The sequence below is a fragment of the Ascochyta rabiei genome, chromosome 19, assembly GCF_004011695.2.
Source record: "Ascochyta rabiei chromosome 19, complete sequence".
Taxonomy (NCBI): domain Eukaryota; kingdom Fungi; phylum Ascomycota; class Dothideomycetes; order Pleosporales; family Didymellaceae; genus Ascochyta; species Ascochyta rabiei.
The window spans coordinates 496,475-511,094 of record NC_082423.1 but is presented as its reverse complement, the minus strand read 5'-3'; the positions used below and the strand labels follow the sequence as shown (position 1 = coordinate 511,094).

At 53.6% G+C, this 14,620-nt stretch overlaps 4 protein-coding genes across 4 annotated transcripts, besides 2 other annotated features; all 4 read right to left on the bottom strand.

Annotated features, from left to right (window-relative positions):
* Positions 1–677: 677 nt before the first annotated feature.
* Positions 678–3,974, bottom strand: EKO05_0010324 (uncharacterized protein; the record flags this gene model as incomplete). Its single annotated transcript, XM_059637729.1, has 7 exons — positions 678–1,934; positions 1,989–2,126; positions 2,180–2,888; positions 3,113–3,286; positions 3,334–3,441; positions 3,493–3,518; positions 3,621–3,974. 7 exons carry the CDS (start codon positions 3,972–3,974, stop codon positions 678–680), a joined length of 2,766 nt encoding a protein of 921 aa, XP_059493712.1.
* Positions 3,975–6,816: 2,842 nt separating this feature from the next.
* Positions 6,817–6,876: a tandem repeat.
* Positions 6,877–7,860: 984 nt separating this feature from the next.
* EKO05_0010323 (uncharacterized protein) lies at positions 7,861–8,319 on the bottom strand (the record flags this gene model as incomplete). The annotated part of the gene is made up of 1 exon (XM_059637728.1): positions 7,861–8,319. One exon carries the CDS (start codon positions 8,317–8,319, stop codon positions 7,861–7,863), a length of 459 nt encoding a protein of 152 aa, XP_059493711.1.
* Positions 8,320–8,838: 519 nt separating this feature from the next.
* On the bottom strand, positions 8,839–9,288 carry EKO05_0010322 (uncharacterized protein; the record flags this gene model as incomplete). Its single annotated transcript, XM_038947122.1, has 1 exon — positions 8,839–9,288. One exon carries the CDS (start codon positions 9,286–9,288, stop codon positions 8,839–8,841), a length of 450 nt encoding a protein of 149 aa, XP_038794351.1.
* Positions 9,289–9,473: 185 nt separating this feature from the next.
* EKO05_0010321 (3-dehydroquinate dehydratase (3-dehydroquinase)) lies at positions 9,474–14,341 on the bottom strand (the record flags this gene model as incomplete). The annotated part of the gene is made up of 2 exons (XM_038943050.1): positions 9,474–9,527; positions 9,578–14,341. 2 exons carry the CDS (start codon positions 14,339–14,341, stop codon positions 9,474–9,476), a joined length of 4,818 nt encoding a protein of 1,605 aa, XP_038794352.1.
* Positions 14,113–14,144: a tandem repeat.
* Positions 14,342–14,620: the final 279 nt, after the last annotated feature.

Genomic DNA, 14,620 nt, shown 5'->3' with positions numbered 1-14,620 from the left:
GGAGGATGTTGTGTTGAGGTGGACCTGCCAAGTCTGAGTTACATAGATCAAGAGTGTCCGCCATATTCAAACGAGAACTTGTGTGTATGTAGCCGGGATAGCTCACTCTAAAGAAGGCTGCGGGTCTTTCGAAACAGAAGTAGATCCTTACTGATGCAGGCTTTGGTAGTAGAGAAGCTCTGTTGGATGAGGTGTCTATTCACGTTGCTATACGTGTCTTTGCGGCTTGGTCTGGGTGGAAGTTGGTGCACATGCACGTCAGCGCACGCCATAATTCCTTTAAGTAGACCAAACAAGAAGATACGAGTCAATGCAGGTAATAATTTACAGTGCGGCTAGTCATAGACACGTTGGGGTAAGCACCCGCCCATGTCCTAGTCTACCGTGGTAACACTTCACATATGCATCGCATAAAACAACATTTCATTAAGACGACGAATAGGGTATATTGCAGAAAACGAGGGTATAAAAGTGTATCGGTAGAAGAAAGCAAAAGCCATAAAGGGGTATATCAAAAAGTCAAACAGAGTAATGTAGGCCACGCTGTGCCCATGTGCGATGCGAGAGTCAAAAAAGAGTGCCCTGAGCAGAGAACAGAAGTTTGAAAGTGGATAGGGTATAGCAGAAGGTCGTGTCGAAGTAAATGAAAATGTTGGGAAAGAGACACTGAACGAGGTTCAGATGCCCCAGCCTTCCCACCCATGATTAAGCATTCTCTCGATTTGGTCAACGATAACGTGGCTGAGCTCTCCGTGGAGATCTTCATTTGTGCCTACGTCAATGGCTGTGGACTCTACATTGTTGACAGGCGCGCCGCGAAGGACACTCTTCACCCAAAGGAGTAGGCTTGCACAACCAGAGTGGCAGGATGCGTCGTTGAGAGCGGTGATGTCTTCAACTGCAGATGTCAAGAAGCGCGAAGTGTTCCACAGAACCTCCGGGTCTGTTAGGAAAGCTCGCCCTTCTGGAACGTTGGACATGATCTGGATGTCTTGGCTGGGCTCTGAGAAATGGTGTATAGGCTCCAGATATGTTGGATGGTTGGTCGCATATGAAACTACTGTTGGCTGCATCATCGCGACCATGCTTACGTGCGATGCTAGCAGCGACTTCGATTGCTGAGATGAAAGGCTCGATGCAAGTCTCGAACTCGCGGCGACAGTTGTGGCCCACACCACCAAAGCGGCCAGGAACAAGCTCATCTGATTGCCTATGCCCCATGCGAATGGTTCTCTTGATTCAAGAGATTGCTTTAAGATGCATATGGAGAGCCGCAGGGCTTCCGCAGTCGGTTGCGAGTATTTGTCAATAGCGCATGACCAAAGCTGTTCTACCCACGCTTGAAGAGTAATCCTCAACGCAGAGAACTCGGGTTCCGATGTGACTTTTTGACCCAGGATCCAGGCTTCCCCCGATACAGCCAACAGGGCACGCATCGGCACTAGTCGCGCGAGCTTTGCTGACTGAAGTCGGAAAATAGTCGGAGGTGAGTCATCCAGGATGCTCTCTATGTCTGAGTCTGTGCCAGACGTGGATGCACTGCAAGGCGTATAACGTGCGACAATAAGCACTGCAGACCGGAAGGTGTCGTATCTTCCAAAGACTGGGTTGCTTAAAGCTTCCAGGACGGTGGCGGGACTGTCCAAATGTTGCCTAGTAGCGATGATCCATATGTGAGGGCTTGTTGCATCCCACAGAGATCTGTGTGCCGGAAAGGGAAGATCATTGCCTCCAATTTGCAAGGACAACCCACAATCGCGTGCAAGTAGCATGAATTGCTGGTATTCCAGTATGTGGCATGACAGAATCAGATGTTGCCTTGCAGATAGTTCTGCCCATTGTGTCCAGCGGTCCTGCACTTTATCTGCAGGCGTAGGAACAAGAGAAGTAAGCCCGAGGATGGTGGAGGGGTGAAGGCTTCGTATTTCTAGCAACTTCAAACTGCATTAGCAACATGGTAATGATCCTTAAGTAGGCGAAGCTTGTACCTTTTTATACATCGTCATAAATCGCGGTGAGAGTGTCTTTGCACAGCGCTGGGCGCAATACTGAGCGAACACTTCCACCAGAAAAATGGTCTGGTAATCGCAAAGTCTATCGTATCGGGTTGAATTCGATCGATCTCTCTGCTTTTGATCAGCATATCACTTCCACTAGTGATGTAGTATGAAGAGCTTACGTTGTCGAGCAGCTTGACGCAGGTTTTGTGGAGCTTTGCAGCCACTTGTCTATCGCAGACATTGTTGCTATGTTGCGCGCCGATAGCAATCATCGCGGCATAGAGCATGGGTGGCGCTTCTAGGCTGGCGAAGGTAGGTCGATGGATGATAGGGAATGCGGGATCAAAGAGCCTCCAGTAATTGTTCAGATATTGCTCAAATTGATAAATGTGGGCGGTTGGGCTCATACCGTATTGTCCCTCGGGAAACAGCTCTATACTCTCATCGTGGTCTATCTGAGCCACGTTGTTGGCACAGAAGTGTTCGTAGTGTCCTAATGGACCCAAAGATGCGGGCAGCGGCATACCGACCGGGGGGTACGAAACAGGAACGTAAGACAGGCTGGATGCTATCAAGTTCTTTTCTGGTGGCCAAGAATACTGAAAGTTTGAGACGTCCGATATTGGCGACTGCGAGTCGTGCCCCCATGGTCCAATGAACGAGGCGTTCGAAGATGCGCGTGTCCGAAGCATGCCCGAGCCGTATGGTGGTGTTGCATACGTATGGTTATACTCAGGAACGGGAGAGGTGTAACCACTCGAGCAGGAGTAAGGCGATGGTGCCAACGAGTCGTGCCAGTGTCCTCTCGTGTTCATGCCTTCATCGGCTAGAATAGGGCCTGATATTGAGTGACGAGTCGAGAAGGCTAAATTCTGATGCTCTAGATCGCTGGGCCTACATGTCAGCTACGCGCTAATGAGGTGAAGGGACGTCTTCGAAGGAAGGAAACATAAGGAAACGGAGCCAGAAGGCTCGCGATATGTGCAATAGAAACTCACTTAGGAGGAGTCTTGAAACTTGGACTAGATCGAAAGACATGGCTGCTAGGATTGGAAGGAGCAATCTTTGGAGTACGAGGAAGTTGAGGGGTACGAAACAAATTTGGATTGTACCTTGAAAATGCGGTGACCTCTGGATGAGAAGACAGAACCTGCTGTGGGTGATATGTCAGGGTCGGCTGGAGAGGCCCCGTAGGTAAGGCCGCGGGCATAGATCTAGGAGATGTAGAAACGGAGTGCTCGCTACTGCATAGAGATGGTTGGCGAGACGCATTGCCGACTTCGCTGCTGCAGTCTCTTAGTAATGGTGTTTCCTTGAGGATGTTCCAACCCACTGTCGTTCTTCATGCCGCTGTAACAGGTCGGTTCGGTAGAAGGTCTTGCCACAGTCGGGATGCTTGCAGAACATGGCACCCTCTTGGGCATGATTTCGCTGGTGACGTCTAGCTACATGCGTTAGTCAAGCTGATCTCAACGTGTGTTGCACAGCCTACCTCAAATGCTCAGCCCGCGTGTATGACTGATATAAGTCAGTAAGAATCGCGCATAGAAGTAGCATTGAGAAGAGGTAATAAGGTCCAGTTGACGAAAGAGTAGCCACCACGAAACGTGGAAAACTTACACGTCCACATTCACAATCGTGTACTTTGACACCCTTCTTAGCTTTGCTGACTCGCCCTGTCTTGGTGTAGTTGACTGTAGACATGACTGACGTGATGTGGGGGCTTATAGTCGACCGTTGTGCAAAGAGGGAAGAGCCGGGGTTAGGTCGGGTAGTGATTTCGTTAGTGGTCTCGGAATGGCGTCGAGAGAAGGTAGTGTTTGTGTCTGCAGTGAGACTATTCGATATTGTTGACGATCTCTTTCGGCGTCTGTTCTTGGGCACATGAGCTGCGGAAGCAGATGTGTCTCTGGGCTGCTGCTGTTGCTCGATAGTCAAAGCCGATGGGCGGCCGCTTGTCTCAAGTTCGGACATGATTGACAGAGAAAGCGAATAGGTATATACTGAAGCCGACGAGGATGGGGCCAGACGAGAGCAGAGCGGTAAATAAAGTTTCGGGTAAGGTCGACTTGACGATCCAGAGCTGGTGGTACGGCAGAGGGCTAGAGGCTAACGGCTGTGCCCAAGGAGAAACCGGGGTACTTGCTGTACGATGATGATAGGCAGACTGAGGCCGTGGATGTAAGTTAAGCGACGAGCGTCTCAGGAAATAGACCATTAGATGGTGTGAAGTAGACCAGAAATGGGTCGCTGACCGAACCGAATCCGGATCCCGGCGATGTAGGGATGGCAAGCGAATGCACTGCGCCCACGTGCGGTTGAAGAAAGATGCTGTAAATACCTGCAGGCTGTGCCTGAGCCAAGCCAAGATGAGGATCGAGGTTGAAATGATGAGAGTTTTGACAATCGATGAGGTATGCTTCAAGTCCGAGCCGCGCTTGTGGGATGACAAGGGGGTATACCAGAGAGGCGCCAATGGCAATGCTGCGGAGGGCCAAGGATCACGTCCAAACTTCAAAAGATGGCGCCCACGGGCATGGCTGCGGGCGTGTAACCGAACGGTTCCATAAGCAAGACAGGGCAGAAAGGCACCCGCGCACCAAAAATGGGGCACAGGACAGGGTCCTCGAGTGGATAGAGGTTGGGACGGCAACGCCATTGCGGACCGTCCCTGCTTCTGACGACTGGAGCAGAGCGCGGTACACGCTGCAATGAGAGGAGGCTTGCACGCTTGGTGCCCGAAATAGCGACTCGCGAAATAAGGCGTGTGCTCAGCCTTCCTGCAACGGCACACGATTCCTGCTTACGCCGACGCGCAGGACCACGACATGCCGACAAGGCGACTATGTGTGCAGGAATAGCAAGACGGATTTCTGCGATGCGCTGCGATGCAGTTGGATGATGACGCTGCGTCTGTCACTCGGCCTTTCAGGGCGGGTGTCACTTGTCAGTTGTCACCCACCCAGGGCGAGACCCCTGCAGTCTGTATGGAGTATGATAGAACACTCGACTAGTGTATTTGTGGACAAGACGCCTCTCTTGGCGTATGGGCACTGGCCTAGTGGCGGCCTGTGCGTGATGGGATCTGTACGCACCACGCCAAGCTTTTACTGCGCACGGCCCCAAACGCCAGGACCAGGACTCAACAGCAACGAGCTTCTTCGTGGCCCTGGCGCCCTGGCGGACGGTGGAGAAGACTGCGAAATCCATGTCCCCCATGCCGTCGGCCAGTCGGCAGCCGCAGGTGGTGGTGGTGAGTGACGGTTGCATCGAGCGTAACGTCAATTTCAAGCTGCTGCAAGCTGTTGGGAGGCGGGCCCAAGATGTTCGCAGTGCTCCTGCTCATTCGTTGATGCGTAGAGATGAAGAGCGTAAGCCCGGCGAAGAGTCCCTCCGTGCAAGCCACGCCGGGTACAGCTGTCGCTACGTCGCGATCCCGCACCATGTGGGACAAGCTTTCTCCAATCTCCACACCCACCACTGCCAGCGAAAGCCTGTGGGGGGCCTGACAGTAGAGCGCACCCGACCGCCGACCGCCGACCGCGAAGCTTGGGAACGAACGCGTCAACCAGCCTCTTTCCTCCTTCTCAGCCTTTCGAGGCTCGGGCGCGAAGGTGAGGCCCCAGGTCCACCAACGGCTCGCAAGCTGGGACAGTCCAAGTTGCTGTGCAGCATTGTTGACGGCTCCATGTACGATACGGCGCCTGGGTCGGAGACTGCACATTACTGTGTCTCGGTTTTGCGCCCGTATCTTCTGAGTGCGGTGCAAGCCTGCATGTCAAAGTGCGGAAGGATCCTAGAGCCGCTGCCGCTGCCAGAGCCGCGTGAAAGCATGGCTTGTTGAAGGCTTGGGGGACCTGCTTGTCGCACGTCGTTGGCGGTCGGCGAGCGGCGAGCGGCGAGCCTTGCTTCCCACACGGTCGGGAGAGGGCCACCAGGGCTGAGAATCGGACTAGAGACCGAGCCACTGGTCAGGAGGAAACGGACGTGAAAGCAGGTCAGCCCAGCTGCCAAATGGACATGCCAGTGGCTGCTTCGGTGCAAGCGCACAACCCAAGCTTGCCGGTGACCTCTTTGCTCTTGCTCTGGCGAGTCCAGAGATGGCGCATTAGAACGAGTCGTCATTCTTCGAGGTAGCCTACAGTACAAGCATCTTGTGTTGCACTCGGCGGTCCACTTCTCATGTATCCAAAGGCGCTCCATGCTGGGTGGTGGAAACCCAGACCAGAGGCAGACTTCGACTACCTGGCAGGAAGAAGTGGGAGGTCGCCAACTTCTCCGCCCCAGCTGCGCGGTGCATACCAGATGAGGACAAGTCGAGACGTCGGCACGTGTCTGGAATGACGCCAAAAGGGCTGATCATCGACGTCTCATCGACACCATGTTCCTTGGCCAACATGGAGACTGCCCATCCCCGGCCCAGCTTGAGCTTTCAATGGCACGCTTCCCCGTCAAAGAGCCGAGTGTGGGCGGGAGGCTGGTCGCCTTCTCCCGTGCTGGTCGCCGTTCGCTAGCTGAAGTGAACGTCCAGGAAAGTGGGATTCACTTGGCCGAATCTCGCTTTTGCGGGCGATCTGGACTGCACAAATCCTGCCGAAGTTGGTCCGATCGTCTTCACGAAATGCACGGTGAAGCTGCCCGCAGAATCAAGGGTGGGAGGATTCCCCACGAACCTGGTCGAATCTCCATCTTGCTGCATGTCGCAATCACCTTGTTTCAAAGCGTCTTGCGTCCAGGCACGTGCCGAGCCAGCCTTGTCGCCAAAGCTGTCCAAAGCAGATGTTTACCCGGTTACCGCCGTCTACCTGCAGGGGTATGCATCCTGCATCTTGCATCTTGCATCCTGCATCCTGCCTCCTGCCTCCTGCCTCCTGCAGACCGAGACCATCTTACTGTCCGCGACTGCGCGTCACTCGCTCCCCTACCCAGACCCGCCGTTTGCGCAAAGTCACGTCCAAGACACATGTCGCTCGCTGCACAATCGCCTTCATTGCCTCACCATGACTTGTCCGTTAGGGTTGGACGAGTAAAAAAGGAAAAGGACGCTAGCGAGCTGTTCATTCCCGCTGCTAAACATAGCTCATCGCGCACGCTGAGCCCCGTCAGTGACCACAGACATGAGGCTGAACGTTCTCCATCTGCCATAAGTCTGCCTCGCCAAATGTATAACGGAATCCATCACCGCCATGAAGCGGGTCAGATCCTCGTTGACTGTCCAACTCGTCAAAGTTGCTCAAGGGTGTGTTGAACCTTACATTGACAAACTTTCGTGGCAGTCGCAACCGCACACATGACCTCACGACAACTCATGTTCCAACTGCGATCGCGCAGATGGATATCCGCTTGCCTTTCGCCTGGAGACATTGTGCGAAGCTGTCGTCCTGTGCGTCGAGCAAGCCAAGCCAACCAGGGTTGACCCTGGTGGAAGTAGGCTGACCAAACACAATTGTATCATCGTCAAGAACAACCAACTGCGTGGTCGACGGATCCCACCAGAATCCTAGACACATTTCATGTATAACTGCTGGGGGCTGCTTTTCCGACCAACGATGCCAAAATGTCTAATTCAGAGCGTATCAGCATCCTACTGATCCTCCGAAGGTCCAAACCACACTAGGGTCACTCGCACCCTACCATGCTTGATTCCTGGTCCATCGCCCGTGACTCATGGCCGGCGCAGCTTGTTTATATCTCGATCGTGAATCGTATGTTCGCTTTCCTCATGCCTGAGGCGAAACCGAATTGAAACCCTCACAGTTCAGATACCCTGACACATCTTGTTTGCTCGTTCCTTGACGATGCTAACCATGTACTACATCTCACCAGATGTCAAGTGTTCTGCTTACGCCCCGAAGCCTCATTACGGCCTCGCTGAGCTCGGCTTCCCCAACGAGCAGGCGACCAACGCTCTTCTAATGTAGCCGTGCAGGTGTTGGTCCCACCATCCTGGTTCTATACATCTCATCCCTTGCCCCTGCATTGCGGCTTGTATCACAGCACGCCAAGTCTTATATGCCTCCTCCTCGGATTGCCCGACAACCAAGAGGATGGTTGTGGTAGGATCCGCGATGGATCCGCAAGCTAATCGGCACGAACGGAACGATTGCGCAGCGGAGATGTGCTCCCGATGCGTACCACGCAATGAAGCGCCATGGTGGGAAGAAAAAGCGCAGCAGTGGCCTTGAGATTCCAGTGCATTGGTCTGAGCAAATCTCAAATACCAGAGGCTCCCGAGTGTAAGCTCACGCAATTGTCTCACGTACACAAGGGTCAATCTTTCTTGACATGGAAGCTTGGAAATTCGGGTAGCCATTAACATACATGAAAGACGCCGTCATGTTTTGAGCTATATCAGACGTAGTTGCGCTCTTGCCCAGCGGTATCAGACGCCAGAAATGGAAAGAAACGGCGCAGCGCTGTGCATTGACTGGTTGTCAGATCTTATCGATCGCTCAACTTCCGCAAAGAGACAACTGTGGAACGTCCCAAAAGGGTCCAGGAAAATACATCGATTGGCTAGAGAAGGGTTCGATCGACGTGGTAAGAATTTGCGGACTTGAGAGCCGGTCTCTGATGTAGAGCAAGTTTCCCAAAAGAGCTTCAAATGCCTTCCGGGCTGGCAAGGTCGCTCGACCCGTTTCGTAGGCAGGCGGGGTGGTTGGTATACCTGATGAGGCTGTCCACGAAACGGCGCGGAATATGTCATGGATAGCTGTCCAATCGTCGCCAATGCTAGCGCACCACCAAATTGGATGGGATGATCAACCTTGCCATGACGCATTGTACACAATCGTGCAATGTCTTGAATGTTACCATGGTGAAGATGCTGCATTCTATACTACCTACTGCCTTCACGATAGCTGTTCGTGAAGTCATCTTCCTCATCGTCGCTCTCATCGTTGTCTGTCACAATCCCATCGTCCTCGTGTAGGGGCGTGCTGACAGCCGACAGTGTTGCAGAAGGCGAGGTTGAACGCTCAGGAGTTTGCGTTGATTCGTTTCCATACAATTTCGGACCAGTTGACGCTGGGAACTCTTCCAGCGTACGTGACGAGATCGTGCTGACGGATTGAGGGCTTAGCGTTCGACCCACTGTGCGCGAAGAAGCTGCGGATGAGAGGGCTGTTTCCGAAGTTCGAGAACTGTCGGACACTGATGATTCGCGTATGCTTACCTGCGAAGACACGCCGGTCTTCAGCTTCTTCGCCTTTGTATCCTTCGAGTCGGGGTAGTCCGTCGTCGCTATAGTACGCTTCCTTGGTCGAAGGGTCACGTCGTCGGGTGTCATGTCTGCTATGTTCTGCGTGCGGTGTGATTAATTCTAAAGATGCGCCTGGTCATGAAAGATGTTTTGCAAGCGGGGAACATATATACGTGAATAAAATGTGGATCACTTCAAGCAAGCGTTTCACAGAGGAGGATATTACGAAGACAGCTGAACGCGCCAGGGTCTGAGATTTGACTGGTGTCAGTTCAGAGCAATCTAGCACCGTACACGTTTAGTAACCACTCAAGACCGCCTCCTGTCTACAGTGTCAGTGCAAATTTTTTCATGTTGTCTCATCTATAAGACTTACCCTTGCAATCGCATACAGCGGCTTGATTCCTGTCCAATACTCGAACTGATGTACGCCTTGGCCAACGAGGACCTCAAGACCATTGACAGTCTTCCAACCAGCGTCTCGGGCCAACTGAATCAACGCAGTAACTGAGGGCTTGTAAGCCATCTCAAGCAGAGTCATGTGCCCAGTGTTCTCCGATGTCTTGGCCTTCTCGAACAATGCACACAATGTCTCGCGAATGCTCGGGTCGATGGGCTTGTCAGCAGGTATAGTGCCAATAGCAACAGTAGGCAGGCGCTCTAATGCCTCGACATCGCTCGTGGTCTTGATAACGCAAATATCGTATTCAGCGGGAAAGGCAGCTTGCAACTTCTCCATCTTTCCGATGTTGCGACCAAGAAGGAAGATCGGACTATACTGCATTTCGTGCAGAGCATAGATGGCTGCACGACTGGTTCCTCCACCGCCGATGACAAGACCAGAGTGCTGCTCCCCGGGCAAGCGCTGGTCACCTGCATTCTTCAAAACAAGGACCATTCCAAGGTAGTCAGTGTTACGGCCAACAAGACGCGTGATTTCCTTGCCGGTCGATTCGTCGATCGAAACTTCTGGCACGATGGTATTGAGGGCGCCGATAACTTCCACCTCAGGGCCAATGCCGTCAAGCAAGGGAGTCACGTCCTGCTTAAGGGGTATGGTGACGCTAGCTCCACCGAAGTCTGGTGCGCGGATGATATCCGCAATGGGCGTCGTGTCAGCGGTCTCAACGATGGCGTAATTGTGTGGCAATCCTGTCTCGAGGAAAAGTCTGTTGTGCAAGCGCGGACTGGGACTTTGCTGAACCGGCGAACCGAAAATGTAGAACTTCTTGGGTTGGATCTCGCCCATCAACGACAGACCACGACGAATATCGGCAGCAGTCAGCTGACCAGGAGCTGTTGCAGACGGAAGTAGAGGATGGGAGACCGGCGTCATAAAGCCATTCAATATCCTACTCAGCTTGCCGTGCTCTCCCATGTTGATGGCAATGATCGGTACAGGGTGAGCGGACTCTGCCCATGACTTGAACTCAGCAAGAGCAAAGTTGTCTTTCAGTGACTTGGCTACACCGACAAGCTTGATGACGTGACCGTATTGCAAAGCCCGGTTGTAGTATTGGATCCACGAGCCATTGTCCCAGCTTAACTCACCTCTGGGGTCGTGGTGGCTGGCGATAATGCTTGTATAACCTTTCTGTTCCGTAACCTCGCGGAGGATGTACTCGGGCATTGTCATCTCAAGATCCAAAAATTCACACCCCAGTCGAAGTGCTGTCTGGTACAATTCTCGAGCCTCGTTGTAAGCCTCGTCCGGGAACCTGCCGCCTTGCAGCCTGGTTCGTATTGTGAAGATGACTGGTAAAGATGTTGCCTGACGAAGTGCGGTCAATTGTTCAATGACGAATTCAGGTGGCGGTAACCCTTCTGGTGACTTGGGATCTTCGAGTAGATCTACTCGAAGTTCTACTGCATCTGCGCCCACAGTGATCTCTGGCAGGTCTTCCTGCAAGGGCTGGATTTGCGGTGCCGAAAGGCAGACGAAAAAGGACTGTTGTCTCTTCCGTATCGACTGCAGCGCTGATGTCCTCCCTGTAATCATCTTCAATAAGCGACCAAAGTCCTCTAGCGCCCTGACAAACCCTGTGGAGTCCGAGCTCTGGCTGTTCACCAGGTAATTACTGCACTCCAAGTACCAAGGTTTGCGTCGCAGCCAAACACCCATCATATCCTCTACGTAAGCAGGCCGTGTTGTGTCGATCTGAAGGAAGTCCATCACCCTAGTAATGTCCCGAGACACCAGAAGAACAACGCCATTGCTCTTCTGATAGTCAACGAAGATCTTACGTGCCTCTGGAATCTCGACAATCCCACCACCACAGGCGAAAACGTGGCCGGTTGGCTTCTCCTTCATAGTCTTTTGCAGGATCTTGAGCTCTTCTGCTCGGAAGCCCTCCCATCCTTGCTGCTTGATAATTTCAGGAATGGTCATTCCTAGGTGTTGCTCGAGCGCGGTGTCCAGGTCAATGAGCGGCCATCCGAGGATACGAGCAGCCCATCCGCCTGTTGTTGTCTTGCCAGCACCACGCATGCCAATAAAGAAGATGGACTTGTCCTTCACCGTCGATCCAATCCTGCTATCTTGAATCGACCTGTGTGGGAGTTCAACGCCATCGAGCTTGGCCTTGAAGATTTGATTTAGAGAGTCCCAATAGCCGGGCCATGTCTTGCCAGTGCAATCTTTCTCAAGAATGAGTACAGGCTTAGGTGCGACCAAAGCAAGGACAGCGAAACTCATGGCAACACGATGGTCATCGTAGCAATGGATGCCTTCCTTGGGCGCATCGAGCTGGTAACCTCGTCCATCAACCTCAATGCCATCATCAAATTGTCTGCAGGTTACGCCAAACTTGGCAAGCTCGTCCTCCATGGCCTGAATGCGGTTGCACTCTTTGACACGCTGGTTGGCGATACCGTAGATACGTGTCGCGGTCGAGGCGCCGTTCGAAGACGCCACAGCAGCCAATACCGATGCGGTCAGGAAGGCATCCGTCATGGGCTCCATGTCAATCTCCTTGACGGCCTTGAGCTGTCCACTTGGCGGACCAGTCACGGTCGTCGAAGTGGCTGACTGCTCAACCCTGCAGCCCATAGGCCTCAGCACTTCAACCGCAAAGCGGGCATCTCCCTGCAAAGAGCTCGAACCAATATTTGGTACAGTACACGTTGTTCCTGTGATGGCCGCAATGGCCAATGGATATGTAGCCGAGCTGGCATCACTCTCAACAACATATTCGCCAGGGTTGGTGTAAGGTTTGTTTGGGATTTGGTAGGTGTTTGCCTCAGTAGAGGACTTCTCGACCTGAACACCGAACGAAGCCATCATGGTGATGGTCATGTCGATATAGGGTTGCGAGATCGGTTTACCGCCGACCAAGCGAAGAGTCACAGGCTTCTTGGAGTAAGGTGCGCACAGCAGGATGGACGAGACATACTGAGAGGAAACAGTCGCTGCAAGCTCGATTTCCCCAGTGAACGCTTTCTCTCCCTCGCTGGCACCAAAGCCGCCGCAGGCTGAGATGCGCAAGGGCAAGCTGCCTTGGTTCTCTTGGTAGTCGATGTCAATGCCCATGGTTCGCAGCGACTTGACAAGCGGACCGATCGGGCGCTCTTTCATCCTTGCGTTGCCGGTAACGATGGTCGACGTGACGCCTTCAACCGGCTGTGCAAGTGCGGTAACTGATGTCAGAAAGCGTGCTGCTGTGCCAGCATTTCCAAGGTAAAGGTCGTCGTTGGTCGCCTTTAGATTGCCACCATTTCCAGTGACGACAAGTTCCTTGCCGTCATTTTCCCACGAGAAGCTTGCGCCTTGCATTTTCGCAAGCGCGTCCAACATGACTTGAGTATCGTCGGAATGCAAAAGATTGCTGATGCGGCAGGATCCGCTTCCAAGCGCAGCGAGGACCAGAACTCTGTTGGAGATGCTCTTGGATCCTGGTGGGGTGCACGTGGTGGTGAGATGACGAGGAACGCCAGGGTGCACTGATATGCTGGGCGAGAGCACGATCTTTATGTCGCGGTCGGCAACGGTGCTAGCCTTCTTCTCGTGTGTACGGCCGATGCCGGAGAGAAGGACGACCTTCTTGATGCTGCCCGAGTTCTTCTTGTCGACAGCCATAATTTTGATGAGCTCATCAACCGGACAGTGCTTGTTTGCCGTCCGTCTACGCACCGTTTTGTCTGCGAGCGAGGTAGGGAGGCCGTAACTGGCTATGCACTTTGTCAAACGTGCAACAGCAGAGGGGTCCAGCACGCCCAGGTAGCGCGCGAGCTCTGCTTCTTTGACCATGCCAATGGCGACTGCTTCGCCGTGCAGGATCTGAGGCGTGAGGATGGCCTCGAACGCGTGGCCAATGGAGTGACCAAAGTTCAGCAAATTGCGCAGGCCGCCCTCACGTTCGTCGGCAGAGACGACTTCGGCCTTGACGCGCACAGAGCCGAGCACGATGCGCTTCAGTATGTGTGCAATGCTGTCGAAGCTGCGTCTACCGCCATCGGGCTTCTGGTCGAGCGCTGCGAGTATGGTGTCTGCATTGCCCTCGAGCGTGGTAAATTCCCTCTCGTCCCAGATGGCTGCGGTCTTGACGACTTCGGCCATGCCGTTGATGACCTCGCGCTTGGGCAGCGTTTCGAGGAACTGCAGGTCGATGTAGATGCGCTCAGGCTGCCAGAAAGCACCGACGAGATTCTTGCCGGCCGGGGTGTCGATGGCGGTCTTGCCGCCGATGCTCGAGTCGACCATGGCCAGCAGCGTGGTGGGCACCTGGACAAACTTGATGCCCCGCATGTAGGTGGCAGCGACGAAGCCGATCATGTCGCCAATGACGCCGCCGCCCAGGGCGATGATGACGGTGTCGCGGGTGCATCCCTGCGACAGCAGCCAGTCCTCGACGACGCCCTTTGTGTTGCGCGACTTGGAGTTCTCGCCGGGGGGGATGGTGTAGGTCAGCAGGCGCGGCGGGGTGGCGCAGGCCGAGGCGGCGGCGCTGAACGCCTTTTCGAACGTGGGGATGTACGTCGAGCCAATGTTGGTGTCGGTGATGAGCACGTACGTGGACGAGGGAATGTGCCGGACCAGGTCGTCGGCGACGTAGCTCTGCCAGAGCCCGTAGTCGACGACAATCGAGTCCTTGCCCAGGATGGCCACCTTGGTCGGCGTCGTAGACGCTCCGTTGCCCGCCATGCTTGCTGCTGTCGAGAGGAAGTCGTGAGGTGCTCTTCACGTTGCGTTGACTCAGGGCCTGTCTACTTCACACGATTTATCCGATTCTTGGATCCAATAATCGGATCAATCGAACGATTTAAGGAGTGTCTTGTAAAATCGGATGGGGGTGTCTACTTACATTATCTGATTACTAGTGGGGCTATATTTTAGCTGCAGATGCTAGTAAATAGCGATGTTAACCTATGTCGTTGACCATATAAGGTAGAGACAATCGGACGATTGTAAAATTGGACTGCA